At 36.2% G+C, this 15,851-nt stretch overlaps 2 protein-coding genes across 2 annotated transcripts; one reads left to right on the forward strand and one right to left on the reverse strand.

The window, feature by feature from the left end:
• Positions 1–208: 208 nt before the first annotated feature.
• Positions 209–6,417, reverse strand: tbccd1 (TBCC domain containing 1). The gene is made up of 7 exons (XM_048193642.1): positions 6,015–6,417; positions 4,904–5,235; positions 4,661–4,822; positions 3,288–3,654; positions 2,732–2,918; positions 1,417–1,920; positions 209–1,025 (listed from the first exon to the last, which is right to left on the reverse strand). The coding sequence occupies exons 2-7, from the start codon at positions 5,231–5,233 to the stop codon at positions 803–805; spliced, it is 1,773 nt and encodes a 590-aa protein (XP_048049599.1). The 5' UTR covers positions 5,234–5,235; positions 6,015–6,417; the 3' UTR covers positions 209–802.
• A 538-nt stretch (positions 6,418–6,955) lies between these two features.
• Positions 6,956–15,630, forward strand: rab5b (RAB5B, member RAS oncogene family). Its single transcript, XM_048193644.1, has 6 exons — positions 6,956–7,072; positions 9,051–9,341; positions 11,308–11,459; positions 11,554–11,676; positions 12,409–12,502; positions 13,968–15,630. Exons 2-6 carry the CDS (start codon positions 9,179–9,181, stop codon positions 14,078–14,080), a joined length of 645 nt encoding a protein of 214 aa, XP_048049601.1. The 5' UTR covers positions 6,956–7,072; positions 9,051–9,178; the 3' UTR covers positions 14,081–15,630.
• Positions 15,631–15,851: the final 221 nt, after the last annotated feature.

Genomic DNA, 15,851 nt, shown 5'->3' on the forward strand with positions numbered 1-15,851 from the left:
CCATTAAAGCTCATGGTTTTCATGGAGTCTAAAGTCCAAAAAGCATTTCTTTACCTGTTCAGCTAAATCCGAATATAAAAAAGTGCTTGTTTATTAAACACCCAACCCATTTCACCTTTAATAAACTGAATTGTTGTACCAAAAATAAATGCTTGTTCAAAGATAATTAAAATGTTCACTTAAGACATGAATACATCCAAGAGACATATTAAGTGACAGCATTATGGAATCTGTATTGTGAAGATACAGTAATAGTGCAATTACAGTGTAAGGCATTGTGAACATACATACAGCAAAGGAGAAATATAAACATTCATACTGGCCATGAGATTTCTGAAGACAATAGCTGCAAACTCTTCAGTGAGTGTATGCGTACCAGTTGACCATATGACATTTGTCAATAATTACAGTACATGACTACACAAATCTCTTCCCTGTTCCCTCTAAATTCATATGAGGGCAGTAATTGTTCCCTTTCCTGCTTTAATTAAATAACGACTCTTATGGTGATATTTTCAACGTATCAACCTCTGGAATGACTGGTGTCTTATAACGACAAAAGTAACATAATGGTTCAACTATCAGACACCTGCAGCAATAATACACACTACAGACACTCTACAAAATAATCCAGCATAGATTTCTCTAGATGTCAACAGTGTGAAAGAACACAACATTCCTGTCAAAATACAGCACTGTTTTTTATACATGGATTGTTTTTGACTGCCTTCGTACCAGAAGAGGACTAAAGTTTGAGAAGCAGTTTTCGGAAAGAGAGTGTTTTGATTGTTTAGCTGTTCTCTTAGCAAACTGTTGGAGCCCGTCCCATTGCCTGTTCAGGTGGTTGATCTTTTAGTACATTTAGTCCAGAGTTGGAAGTGTGGCTTGAAGGCCAGTGGTCCACAGAGGTGGAGGGGGTGAGGGCAGAAGGGAGGAGACTGTCCAGCTCTTGTCTTTGTCCCGTCTCGAGCAACCACTCATGAAACTTCTGCTCCACTAAGGCCTGAAACTGCCGCCTCTGAACCCTATAAGACAACAAAGATGCAATACATCACTACTGAATGTCTCAAAAAGAACAAACTTATTGCCCAGGTTATTATTATTATGGAGTTACGATTACAATTTCACATCCGATATCCACTCTAACATTAATAACGTTTATATATGCCTTCTGCATATAGCAGAAAATGTGTTTAATATAACCCCAAATAGCCATCTTTATATGTGAAAATAAATATAAAATAAAATAATATTACTCTAAAACAATAAAATACTAATATAATTAATAAAAATACAAACACATACTATATTACAATAGATAGATAGATAGATAGATACCCATGTGTACTCTATTTTCATCTGAAATGAACTAAAAACAGAATTGAAGCCTTGAAAGGAACAGAAAAGTGGACTCACTTGTTCAAATGTGCTTCCTTCACAGTCTTCTGCCATTCCTCTATTGCCTTCTCTCTGCCCTCCACAGCCTTCTGGTAGTCTGCCGGGAGGTCCCAAGGGAACTCACAGTTATCCCCCTCCATTTGGAAGGGTATCACCAGCGGATAAAACTCAGAGGGGGACTGGATGCGGTAGCAGCCTGTGTCTGAAGCGCAACCCTCTGCTCCAAACAGCAGTGGCTGGTCCCATAAATTGGGAACCACGGCTAGGCCCACACTAGCCATGTGGTCCTCTAAACTGGGATAATGTGTGTGGAAGGGGCCCAGAGTGAGAGACACATTTCCAGGAAGGAGAAGGGGTCGAGTGGGGGTGAGGCAATGGATTGTGCAGTCAAAGGAGCCGCCTACAGTCAGACGGCCGGCCACACATACCACACGAACGTTCTCACAGCTCTGAATGTGGATGGTGGTCCCTACCGGGCCAAGCACCACTGTACTGTTCCTGCACTTATCCAAGGTCACAGACCTGAAAGATAAAGCACAGATGTTGAGACAGTACTAAACAAACACAACAAAAATTACTAACTGACATCAGACTGACATTTATTTTGACTGCAAAGCCTGGTAAATTAAGGATAGATCCAATGCTGTTATTATTAGAAGTGGTTATTAGAATGGTTGACTATAGGGATGGGACAATACATCAATTCTTGATCGATACAATGAATCCGGATTGATCCTGATATTTTCTTTCTTGAATCAATTCTGAGCTTAGTTTTAACAGCAGATGGCGCTCTATGCTAGTTTTTAACTGCACACTCTCAAACGCTCACCAAGAAGACTGCTGGACAGCGCTTGTGTGTTTGGCTGAGTCAAGCAAGTGGTTAAATACACTTGCACCTCGGCTCAGAATGCTTTTATGAAGAGAGATTTGTAATTCGCTTCAACCTTTTTGAACTTAATGAATGATTATTTTAGGTTTAAAGGTGTAAAGGAACTGGAAGCAGGCAGTGTAGGAGTGTTTCTAAAGCATGTACAGTAGTGCCATCTGCTGTTAAAAACTAAGCTCAAAATCACATCTTTGATAATCTTTGTAAATAAATAAATATATTGCAGCAAATCTGTGCTGAAAGGTAATAACTCCAAGCAGTTTATGATCTCTAAAATAAATACGATACATACACAAATGTTAACCGTATAGACAGTAAACTAATATAATATAATATAATAGACTGACAGAGAGAATCTTCTGTCATGGAATGCACTACAAAAAAGTGCATTTGATACCCAATTGACAATAAAAGTGCATTAAGTAAAGTGATATAGTGATTCCTCACCGCAGAGGAGAGAGAAGGTAGATGAAAGCCTCACTGCAGCGGTGGAGTTTGATGTTGGCATCATTCAGTTTTTCAGAGTCTTTGGCCAACGTCTGTTTGCAAACCTGTGACATGAGCACCAGTCGACTTCCTGGAGGAGCCACGTGAGTGTTTCTGAATATTTTGGCTTTCTTCAAGGTGCCCTCTACTACAAAACAAAACATGAGGAGTTAGTGATACTACTAATCAAGTAAACCACCCATCAATTCAAGCTAAACCAGACAAATACAAAGGAATCATAATATACATTTCTTTCTCCCCCTAAGGTTCACTTATAATATTAGTCAAGGTTTTTACAGCCATTTTTCACTCTCCCTTAAGTCATTTTTTCTTCTTTTTGCTACTGTAACTTTAGCATTTCTATGTAAACAACCTCTTTGCATATGAAAAATTTGTGTTTCCTTTCATATACAATTGAAATGAAACTAAACCACAAATATTCTTAATGAACGTTTGGAAACTTTAAGATAAAATAACACCTGCAACTTTATTTCCTTGACGAGAACTTCCAGTTTACCTTGTATGGCCCATGCCAGTTTCTTGCCTGACTGTGAGAAGGTGGAGATGCCAAAGGGGTTGAGGCAGAGAGCCTGACGCAGAAACCCCTGGAACTGCTGCAGAGAGTAGGAGCGGCTGAGTTTGGAGAATCCCGCCTGCGACTGCAGTGCTGAGCGGCTGAGGAGCTTGTGGATTGGGTGCACAGTACGGCTGTGGCTCACAGAACCTTCCAGCAGCAGACTGAGGCTCTCGATGGCCTCTGAAGTGAGCTGGCTATCACGCAGAACCTGTCCTGAACTGCTCAGCTGCCCTGGCTCCACTAGCAACTCCAAGAGCTCAGCCAAGTGTGTCTGGATGAAAGCAAGATGAGCCTGGTCGTCCCAGTTCTGATGAAACAGAATGAATAAATATGAAAGAATAAACAAAAATTATGCAGGTGGAATAATCTCTATACACAAGCCTTACACCAAACAAACTGATATTTCCTACAGGGTACAGGCATAAATGTAATGTATACATGAGTGTCTGAGTAACAAGTTAAAGTACATTCAAGAAGATATACAAGAGTGAATCTGATGATGTGTATACACTGATGATGTCTAAGGATACATTTACAAGAAGAAAAATATATTTTTTTAAAAATATATTTTTTAATGTTTATTTTTATATTATATTCATGAAAATTAAGTACATTCCCCAAATTCCAATCATTTTTTTTTTTATTTATTATATACAATTTTAAACTATTTCTACATACACATACACTGTCGGTAAGATTTTTTTCATGTTTTTGAAATAAGTCTCTTATGCTCAGCATTTATTTGATTAAAAAAATACTGTACAAACAGTAATATTATAAAATATTACAATTTAAAATATCTCTTTTATATTTTAATATATTAATTATAGTGGTTTATTCCTGTGTTGACAAAGCAGAATTTTCAGCATCATTACCCCAGTCGTCACGGTCACATGGTCCTTCAGAAATCATTCTAATATGCTGATTTGGTGCTCAAGAAACATTTCTTTTCATCATGTGTGCTATTTTTTTTCAGGATTCTTTGATTAATAGAAAGCTCAAAAGAATGGCATTTATATATCATTTTAAATAGACCGATTTTATAACAACATATAAGTCTTTACTGCCACTTTTGATTAATTTAATGCATCCTTGCTGAATAAAAGTATTCATTTATAAACAAAAAAAATACTGAAACCAAACTTTTAAATGGTTGTGAACAAAAAAACCCCACTGTTTATTGCATTGAATATGTCATAAAAAATAATGCTAATGCAAATAATACATTAATGTTTTTAAAATAAGAAATTCCTATTTTTCTTTTGATTTATGGTGAAACATGACTCATGTTTTCATAAGATTCACCCACACACCTTATTTTGGGAGCTTATTTTGGTGTCTCTCTCAGAGGAGGAAGAGGGAGATCGTGATCTGGGACTTGGCCACTCTTCCCCGATCAGTGATGTGCGGAGAGAGATTCGGTTCAGTTGCTGTAGATACAGGAAGAGTAGAAACTGCAGAGTGTCTACTGACAGCTAAAGGAAGACAAAGAGAAAAAACTTCAGTACAGCAGAACTGCAATACTGTCTAACAGCACTACAACATTTTGTCATTACCTGACAACGCTGTCTGTCAAGTTCCTTAGGACTATGGCATTGAGATAGAGCTTCTGCCCACTCTAATCTCTGCTCTGCAGAACGAGGAATCAATAGATCAAAAGTTTCAAAATACAGCCAGGCAAGCTCCTCTGCCAGCTGCAGTTTGCCACAAGCGATGTGTCGCCACATGTGCCAGCCAAGCCTGGGGAAACAGCCGTCCCGTGTCCGAACGTAACTGGCCATCTTGCGCAGATAATGCATGCTGAATTTGCTTGGGGCTGTGGCGGGAAGCACCCCGATCAGGAAGGGCTCCAGACGTGGCCATACACATGCTGTGTATTTGTCCATTACTATAGAAGAAAAGAGATTTGTTGAAATGAGTGAGCTGGCTCAGGAGAAATCACCAAATCCCCATTAAAGTGGCTGTGTAAAAATGTGCTTGCATAAGTGATAATGTACTGGCAAATTGCATAATATGTTAAAGGCAATAATAATCTGAATGTAAAGAGATGGTCAGGGAAGGTTAGTAATAGAAAGACTGAATAGGAATGGTCAAAGACGTTTAGAGTTGTTGGTAACAATACAACTTGAAAGTCATGGTAGGAATGTCACCATATCTAACCTTTCTGAGACAGATCTACAGAAGATAAAGTCAAGCAATTTTCTAAGTAACCACTTGATGGTCTTATTGAAATCAACTTTCAATATTTCCATGACAACCACACCATCCCAGTATCAAGATGCTAGTCAGCAAACTTTTTTATTAATAGCAATAATAAAATATTAATTATATTTGCTTACAAATTATCAACATCAACAACTGTATAAGATATGCCTTATCTTTTATCAATTCCATAGTGATTGAAGTGTATTTTCATGTCATATCCACTCAGCTGTAAAGCAATGTTCATTCTTTTCTTAATTAAACGTTTATAAAATGGTTTGCTTGCCCCTGAAATCAATATTTAGTTTAAACGTTCCAGCACATGTACAAATATTAATATAAAATATTTGTATTACCAATATTACTCTTGATGTCAGTATTTTGGTCAATCATCCAACTTTACGACAAGTTTAGCAACATCTTTTTCAAAACTACACAAATGGACTTAGATTTCACTCTCCTTACCTGACCATTGAAAGCTTTATGGCTTCAAAAGGTGGTCATCTTAGTTTCGAGGGTTAAAATCTATTTAAACATATATAAATATATATGTAAACTGAAATGCTTTCCAACGCTGTCCACACTGATGGGCGCGCGACCCGATACCAAACGGAAAAGCCACGTGAACGCGCGCTGTTGTGCCGCTTAAAACGTCATTGTTTTCATCTTTTTATTCACTCCACCATTATTAGATGTCTAGACAATCACCAACCCGTCACCTTAGATTATTTAAATAATGCAAGGCCTAATATACATGTAAAGTCTCTACAGCAATATAATATCTAAGAAAACAAACAACGATAAAACAGAACAACTGTTCCTGAGCGGTTGCCATGTTTGCGTCACAACGTGACGTAACACAAATCGTTCTGTGGAGCCCGGCTTCATTTCAATATAAAAGCCATGGTCTATCTAGAGTAGATATATATGTCTTTACAAAAATAGTAGGAGTTTAAAAGGAGTTTAAAATACAATTTGATCACGATGATCAAATAATATTTGGTATTAATTATTAATATTGAATTATTTGTCGATAATATGAATTATTTCTGAACAAAGTACAAAGAAAGCCTTCTGTTAGGAGCGCTTGTCCAGATTTCAAAATAAAAGTTAATCTAAAAATCTACCTATTGATGTAAGAGACATTAAACTATTTATCTTTTCATCCATTTAACCTAATTTAACTGTTATTCTTAGAAATATTTTAATTTTCTTTCAAAATGAACTGTAAAGGCCTATATAAGAACTACATAAGACAATAATGTATGGAATTTCATACAGTTTTACATCAAGCTTACTCATTACAAACGAGAAAAAAGATTAACCTTAAATTAAAACTGTCCATACATAGTACTTGTACATATATTAGGAATTAAAACAGAAATATATCCCTCCAGATTCTTTGACTTGTATGGCTCAATGCGCAGGCGCGGATGTGCAGGAAGTGCTCGCAGCCCGATAACCAGCTGATAGATCAACAACTGAACAGCTACCTCTAAAACAGCCGCGACTGGCAACAACAGGTAAATATCACGAATGCCGGTAATTGTATATAACTATATATCTAAAGGAGGTGTGATTATTTTGGAATTTGATGTTTATGGCACCGCTTGGCCCGCTTCGCCTGGATCGAGACGAGTCACGTTAATGGTCAGAGTCTATACTGCGTCTCAATGCATCACATCAGACACATTCACCTGACAGTCAGAGTTATGGATCAGATCACGTACACATACACCTTATCATTACAGTTATGCGTTAGATCAGTAGACATACACCTGATTATTACAGTTATGCATTAGATCAGAAGACAGATAATAGATATACGCCTAATTATTAAAGTTATTAATCAGATCAATAGAAATACACCTGCTTTTTAGAATTATTAATCAGATAAACACACAACAGATTGTTAGTTATTAATTAGATCAATGGAGATACACCTGATTATTAGAGCTATTCATCAGATCAATAGTCATACAACTGATTATTAGAAATATACATCAGATCAGTAGTCATACATCTGATTATTAGAGTTATGATTAGGATACATAGACTTACTCCCGTTTATTGGACGTGCACTAAATCGCATGCAGTATAGATTGACATGCTGGTAAGAGTTATCAATTAAAGATGTTATGTAAAAATTGAGATTCTGATGGACAGTTAAAGGTTTTACATCAAGTGCCGTATCATGTAAAATCCATCTGTGCATAGATTTAGCTGCAAATGATGGTAATTTTATTACAATTATGTTCATGTAAAGTGTATGTAAATGCAATTCATTACAATAATATTAACAATATAGCTGTAATTACAATCAGCTCATCAAAGATGTTACATATTAAGTGCACATTGCTTACACAGCTTACACTTTATTTAATGCCTTTAAATTGCTGTATGAGATGACGTCGACCTATGTACTTAAAACGATTAAGCTATAAATGTTTGCACTGCAAAGTGATACTGATGCAAACTCAGAGAGCAGAACAGCACACGACAAAGAAACCACAAAGAGGTGACAAAGTTTCACAAACCTAGCGGTTTCCTACCTGCTCAACATCTGGGACATTAATCAGTGTTTATGTCGACATCCATTACAAGAGATTTGCAACAATAGAATTCATATTTGAGGCGAAATGCTGGATTTAGAATGCATCAGTACTTTAATAACCAGAAAATTCTCACTGAGATGCCAAGATAAGAGTGTGGTTTTAAAGTTTTCTTCCTGTCATGTGCATCAAGTCAATCTTGATGTTCAATCTTGAGGTTTGACACTTGCCACCTTATTTTCTACAGACATTTTTAAGATGTTGATCTATAAATATTATGTATGGTATTTGCCTTGGATTTAAACTGTCATAAGGATGTTTAGTAATGCAGTCTTACTTAAGAAATGTTATTGTGTTGCTTTACCCATCAGCTTCCCTATTTCTGATGAGAACTGATTCACCGCACATGTATGAAAGTTGTTATCTGGTTGTGTTTGTAAGGAGAATAAAACATATAGTCACATGTTTTCTCAATTCTTCTTTTTTATTTTGAATGTTACTTTATTTGTTTTAGTTCAGTTTTGCCTTTACTAGGCCATGAAATTAAATGGAATTTTTTTTTTTTTTTTTTTTTTATATATAACTTATTGAAACGGATTCTCGAACAAGAAAACATGTAGGGTGCGACTTGATTTTCTACATCAGGATTTGATTGGATGGTTGTGGTTTACTATTGCTGTGATCAGTTCACCCAAAAATTAAAAATTTGTCATCATTTACTCTCTCTCATTTCTTTCTAAACCTGCATAAATAGCTTTATTCTGTGTAACACAAAAGAAAATATTTATAAAAATGTCTCAGTATTTTGTAAATTTCTTGCAATGACAAAAAAAAACCCTTTCATTTTAAATAGGTTAACTCTTACCAGAGCATATAAATTGTAAATTACTTCCTCTTTCACTACTCGTTCCAGTTACGTTCTGCTCTTATACTGTTGTTTGTTTTTCAGCATCACAGTCTGACTGCTGTCCTCACAGCCTAAAAAGAAGTCTCCAGTACTTCAAAAAACTGAGTCCACTGCTTTGAGTTGCTGCTTTCAGAGACACCATCAGGGAGGACGGCCACCCTTCCTACATCATGAGCACCCGCGGGACCGGCAGGACCAATGGGAGCCTACCGCAGACCAAGATCTGCCAGTTCAAACTGGTGCTGCTGGGAGATATGGCCGTCGGCAAATCCAGCCTGGTGCTGCGCTTTGTTAAAGGCCAGTTTGATGAGTTTCAGGAGACCACCATTGGAGGTGAGGCATAAGTGATGAATTCAATTCATAGAGATGGGTAGTACTGATGTTTAGGAAAAATTTGGTTGGTTTAAGTGGTTTATTGCATTTACATTCCTACATACACTACCATTAAAGGTTTGGTGTCAGTAAGATTGTTTTTTCTGAAATAAATTAATAATTTTATTTAGCAAGGACATTAAACTGAACAAAAGTATTCAATTTCATAACTGTTTTCAACATAAATAATACGAAGTAATGTTTTTATTAAGCACCAAATCAGCATATTAGAATTATTTCCGAAGGATCATGTGACACTGAAGACTTGAGTAATGACTGCTGAAAATATAGCTTTGCCATCACAGGAATAAATTACATTTTAAATTATATTAAAATAATATTTCACAATATTACTGTTTCTATGGAGATGCCTTAAGTGTGGGAAAAATACCAGGAAAAGTCTGGTAAATTCAAAGTCTCATTGGGTGCGAGCAGTACAGTCAACAGTGCCGAGAACACATTTGTGGATCCTTTATAGTTATCTGTAACCCTGTGTTAATTTGACTTCAAACTGAGCTGATTTTGCTATTAGTCATAGCAGTAGATGTCAGTAAATAAAAAATATCACACGCAAGAATGAAAGCAAACTAGGTTCACTATCTCTGTGCATAATCTTCACACTAGAATTTGCAAACATTGTTATAGACTTTGGCTCCCATAAAGTCAGAGAAAGGCAGATAGCGTACAAATGGACATAATCCAACACTAATATTAGACTGGAGTTCTTGTTAAAGTAATAAAACACTTGAGGTCAGGCATTACAGTGATTTTACAATGGTTAAGGGATATTTTAAATCACAAAGCAGAGGTCTGAAAGCAACAGCAATATTATAAAAGACTCTAATCTTCAATGAATAATTACTTAAAATAACATTATTTAAAAAAAATAAATAAACAATACTACTGCTAAGAAATTGTTGCTTGCATTACCCTTGCTGCAATTATATAGAATTCATTAAGTGACCTTTATATTTTGTTAGTTCATCAAAAACCAAATTTGAGATTTCTATTGTATAAGCAGTGTTATTTTAGTATTATTTATTCACTAATAGTATAGTATTATACTATTACTATATAATAGTATATAGTATAATAGTATTTATATACTAATAGACCCTTTTCACATTTCCGGGTTTCTCAGAAGCGGAAGTCGTCATAGTTGGGTAAAATTCTATAGCGTTGAACGAGAGAATACATTAAATATATTTTTTGTGTTTCCATTTGCTCAAATAGCAAAAGAAAAACTCCACAACAGTGTTTTTACAACTTTCAAAAAGAGGGAAAAATAGAAAGCGATCGATAACGGCAGTCAGAAGAGAGAAAGATGTCAATTTTACTATAGCCGCTGTATTAGAAACACCCTCACAGCAGCGTTAACTATTTTTTTTTAATTTGATGCAAAGGTACTATAATACTAAGTATAGTGTTATAAATGTACTAACGTTTTTAAAAAAAATAAAAATATAAGAAACTTTGCAGGATTTACGATGTTGATGAACTTTAAAATGCGTCATAAGAGCCTGTGAAAAGGGTCTATAGTATTTATTAATATTTAGACCTAGCTTTATTTTTTATATTTTTTCCTTTTATTTTATTTCTTAGTTTTAGTGTTAATTTTAATAGTAATTAAAAAGTAAGTTTTTTTTAGTATTTTTATGTGCTTTTGTCATTTTTTTATTAGTGTTTTTATGTAAAAGTTCTATATATCATTAATGTATATGAGTTCATTTTCCAATATGTATATTTAATTTTATTTCAGCTGTATTTCAGTTAAGTGATTTTTAGTTTTAGTGTTAACACTAACAATCAAAGATTCAAAGAACAAAGAACCAAAAGTAAATCTCAAGATGGATCAGTGTAATTAATACTTGAATCACTGGCTTAGATTGCTTATCTTTTTTTTTTTTTGTCTGTTGCCCACCATCAGCTGCGTTCTTGGCACAGTCTGTTTGTCTGGATGACACTACAGTGAAGTTTGAGATTTGGGACACAGCTGGACAGGAGCGCTACCACAGCTTGGCCCCCATGTACTACCGCGGAGCCCAGGCGGCCATTGTAGTGTTTGACATCACCAAGCCTGTAAGTTAACAGTACACTCTTTATACAAAGGATACAAACTTTCATTTGGTAAAATAGTAGATTTGTTGCTTAGTCTTTAGCCATCTGTTTGTAGGAAACATTTGAGCGAGCAAAGGCGTGGGTGAAAGAGCTACAGCGGCAGGCCAGTCCCAACATCGTCATTGCTCTCGCAGGAAACAAGGCCGACCTAGCAGACAAGAGACTTGTGGAGTATGAGGTCATATCTTTCTCTCTTTTATCATATTTCTAGACATGGGGGTGTTAGGGTTTTTCCTGTCAATGAAGTGGCAAGAATGTTGAAAGAATCCCTTCTGGGTTTGATTCATAAATAGTTTGGGGTTTTTAAGATTGTCCCTTATGCTCACCCAAGCTGCTTTTATTTGATCAAAAATACAGAAAAACAGATAAAATATACAATAAAATATTAAAATGTAATTTATTCCTGTGAAGGCACAGCTGAATTTTCAGCAGGCATTACTCCAGTCTTCAGTGTCACATGATCCTTCAGAAATCATTCTAATATGCTGATTTGGGTCTCAAGAAACATTTCTTATGATTATTAATGCTGAAAACAGTTGTGCTGCTGAATATCTTTTTGGAAGCCATGATACTTCTTTTTCAGGATGCTTTGATGAATAGAAAGTTCAAAAGAATGAAAAGCATTTATTTTAAATCTTTTGTATTATTACTGTATACATTTATTTATACATTTATTTACATTTAGTCACTTTTGATCAATTTAATGCATCCTTGCTGAATAAAAGCATATATTTAAAAAAAAAATGTTAGTGTCCTCAAACGTTTGAATGGTATTACACAATAACTGTGTAAACTGGGGTAATTACATTTTTAACACATTTGACAGCCCAAATAATGATTTGAACTGTTGGTTATTTCTCTAATGTCTTGTGTGCAGTAACCCAGACTTTCATTTTACATCTCTGTACAGGAAGCTCAGACATATGCAGAAGACACAGGCTTGCTTTTCATGGAAACTTCTGCCAAGACTGCAATGAATGTAAACGAGTTGTTCCTGGCCATTGGTAAGTGTTAAAGTTGTCTTCTTACTAGTGTATTTTCTTCTGCACACTGTTATTGTTACTGCAATAAAACTGCAGAAACTGTGGTATTATTTACAAGTGCCATTAAATTAGGAATAGAAACGTCAGGGTCTGACAGAGATTCCTTTTTTTTTTTTTTTTTTTTAGTCTCAAAAATACAGTTACTACGGTATTTTAAGGAAAACTATGGTTACCGGGTGCACAAACTTTAGACTTCAATAAATTCAAGAACATTAGTGAACATTCTTAATATTCTTAATATTGTCTTTTCTTTACACACAGAATTAAAAGTTTCCTGGCATACCATCCCATTTCCAGATTTTCAGATTGTTAGTCTAAACAGATAATTGAAAAAGAAAAAAAATATATATATAGGGTGGGGACTTTGGTTGTTGATTGGTTGTTGAGGCAGATCTGAATGCAAGCTTGTAGGCGATTGTAAGAAAAGTGCTGGGTTCAAACAGATTATATATGATTGGAGAAGTCCGGCATACGTCACCAGAAAGAAGTCAGTTGTTTCACTGATAGATCTATTTATGACATTTTGATTAAAGGGTAGTTCACCCAAAAATTAAAATGTGATGTTTATCTGCTTACCCCCAGCGCATCCAAGATGTAGGTGACTTTGTTTCTTCAGTAGAACACAAATGATGATTTTTAACTACAACCGTTGCTGTCTGTCAGTCAAATAATGCTAGTGGATGGGAACTTCTACTATAAGAGTAAATAAAACTTGCATAGACAAGTCCAAATTAAACCCTGCAGCTCGTGACGACACATTGATGTCCTAAGACACGAAACGATCGGTTTGTGCGATAAACCGAACAGTATTTATATCATTTTTTAACTCTAATACACCACTATGTCCAACTGCGTTCAGCACTCGCTTAGTGAGGTCTGATCGCGCTCTGACAGCGGCAGTGATGTCTAGCACTCATTGAAGTATATGCACGAGACATCACTGCCGCTGTCAGAGCGCGATCAGATCTCACTAAGCGAATGCTGAACGCGGTTGGACATCGTGGTGTATCTCAATGTGTCGTCACGAGCCGCAGGGTTTAATTTGGACTTGTCTATGCAAGTTTTATTTACTCTTATAGTAGAAGTTCCCATCCACTCGCATTATTTGACTGACAGACGGCAACGGTTGGAGTTAAAAATCATCATTTGTGTTCTACTGAAGAAACAAAGTCACCTACATCTTGGATGCGCTGAGGGTAAGCAGATAAACGTCAAATTTTCATTTTTGGGTGAACTATCCCTTTAAGTAAGAAAAAAAGAAAGAAACTTATGCATGGATATTTTCAATAAAATCAATAACATCATTTAGAAAATAGAGTGAATTTTCATTTTTCATCTCCTGCCAACTTTAAGCAAAAGATTAACAATATTAACAGATTTCAGGCTGTTGATTTTTTTCATTCAACACTTCTTTATTTATCAATAGCAAAAAAGATGCCAAAAACAGACACCCAAAACCCCACGCATGCTGCCCGACACAGGGGAGTAAACCTACAGGATCCAGATGCACAGTCCTCTCGAAGCTGCTGTGGGAACTAAAGGCCTGTCAACACTCTCATCACGGGAGACCACTGACACATCCTCCTTCCCAAAATCCCACCCTTCACCCTTTCACCTCCCAAGACGGATACTGAAAGAGAAAGAAAGTGAGAGGAATAACAGAAAGAGATTGAGGAAAATTTCTCACTGATGCCATAAAGAGATTTTTCAAGGAAGGCTTCTGATGGACATGGCAGAAAGTGAACGGACGATGGACTCTATCATATCTGGCAGTATATATGGATTCTGTATTATTTTTAAGTCAAAAATAATTTCAGCCTCTGTTCGTTTTCATTACGCCAGCAAGGTGTCACCCAAAGAGATACAGGAACACAGAAGAAACAGGATGAACAGAAGAATTATTTCACCAACAAATCTTCCCATTCTCAATCCTGAAATGAACTGAAGTGGTCCATAATGCCCCCTTATAACATCCGGAAGTCTTCAAGCGAAATCTACACAAAGTATCCATATGCTCTGGGCTCCCCCATTCTGATCCCAACTCTAACACTGGAAGGAAGTCAGCACCTTAACCTGAAACTAACCCTTACAATTCTTCAACAATGAGCTGCATCTACTAAATTTTTTAAACTACAAAAGGAACACTGAAGCAGAAGTTATTCACCCTGAGCTTGTTTTTTTTGTTTTTTTCAGCCACCAGCTTTATTTATTACCTTTGTTTGAACTGGTCTCCCCTTCTTAGACCCAAAAAGTATTGAAGAACATCAATGTTGTCTTCCCTATCCCATTTCCTTCTCCTGACCACATTGACCTTGAAGTTCAGTGTTGAAGTTCACTAAACAACAGCAAGCTCTACGATGCCTTCTCTACGTTCTCGTCGCTTTGTGTAAACTACTGTTTGAGAAACAATCGACAAATCACTTACAACATATTGGCACCAACTAGATGACTGATCGAAAAGCATTTCGCTTCGCAAGTAATATTGCAGGCCAATGTCTCAGTATGTTATGAAAAAGCAACAAAAAAATTTAAGCACCCACAAATCAACAACGTGAATGATTTAGCGACCAATGCTGTGCAATACAGTGGGACGGAAAATAGCAGCAAGGGAAGTTTTTGCCCACAAAGCCCCTGAAAAAGTGGAAAAAAACAGAAGTGCCTACTCCGTTTTTTCCGTGTTCTTTGTTTTGGGCTTGTTTGAGGTCGACAGACCACCAGAAAAGTAGCGTTTTCGAGATGTTGGCCCGAAGTGTACAGGCAATAACCTGTAAAAATAATCAGTTGAGCTTGTTAGTAACAGAGGAGTCATTTATGAAGTTTTGTTTTATGGATGCTGTTTGTTGATGTGTATAAAAATGAGTTTTATTTAAAATTGATTTTAGTCAGTAATTTAATGGGTTACCAATACATTTATATGGTCATTTAGGGAATGAATTAGGTATCATGATAAGGTGTCACACAGCTAGAATTCATTTGTCATGTGTCTTCAGGTCCACCTTTTTTGTGGAATAGATCTGATCTCCTGTTAACACCTCTGTGAACTGAAATGTTAAATAAAGCTGTGCTGTTCTGCTATGAATGAAATGTGACTTTGGTTTCTGTGGCTTTTTTTTAACTAGCCTTGATCCAAACTTCGGCTAACGGTCATTTATGAGGAAACCGCATTCAACAGTTGTCCGGCTACACCCATGTGACGTCGTTGCAATATGTACCCTTAAAGGTACAGTGCCAAATTTGAAATAAGACTAGCAGCACCAAACAAAATCGGAAAAATAATGACCAAGCAGGTTTCCCCAACACATCTAGTGCT

This window comes from Megalobrama amblycephala, linkage group LG6 (assembly GCF_018812025.1).
Source record: "Megalobrama amblycephala isolate DHTTF-2021 linkage group LG6, ASM1881202v1, whole genome shotgun sequence".
Lineage (NCBI taxonomy): Eukaryota > Metazoa > Chordata > Actinopteri > Cypriniformes > Xenocyprididae > Megalobrama > Megalobrama amblycephala.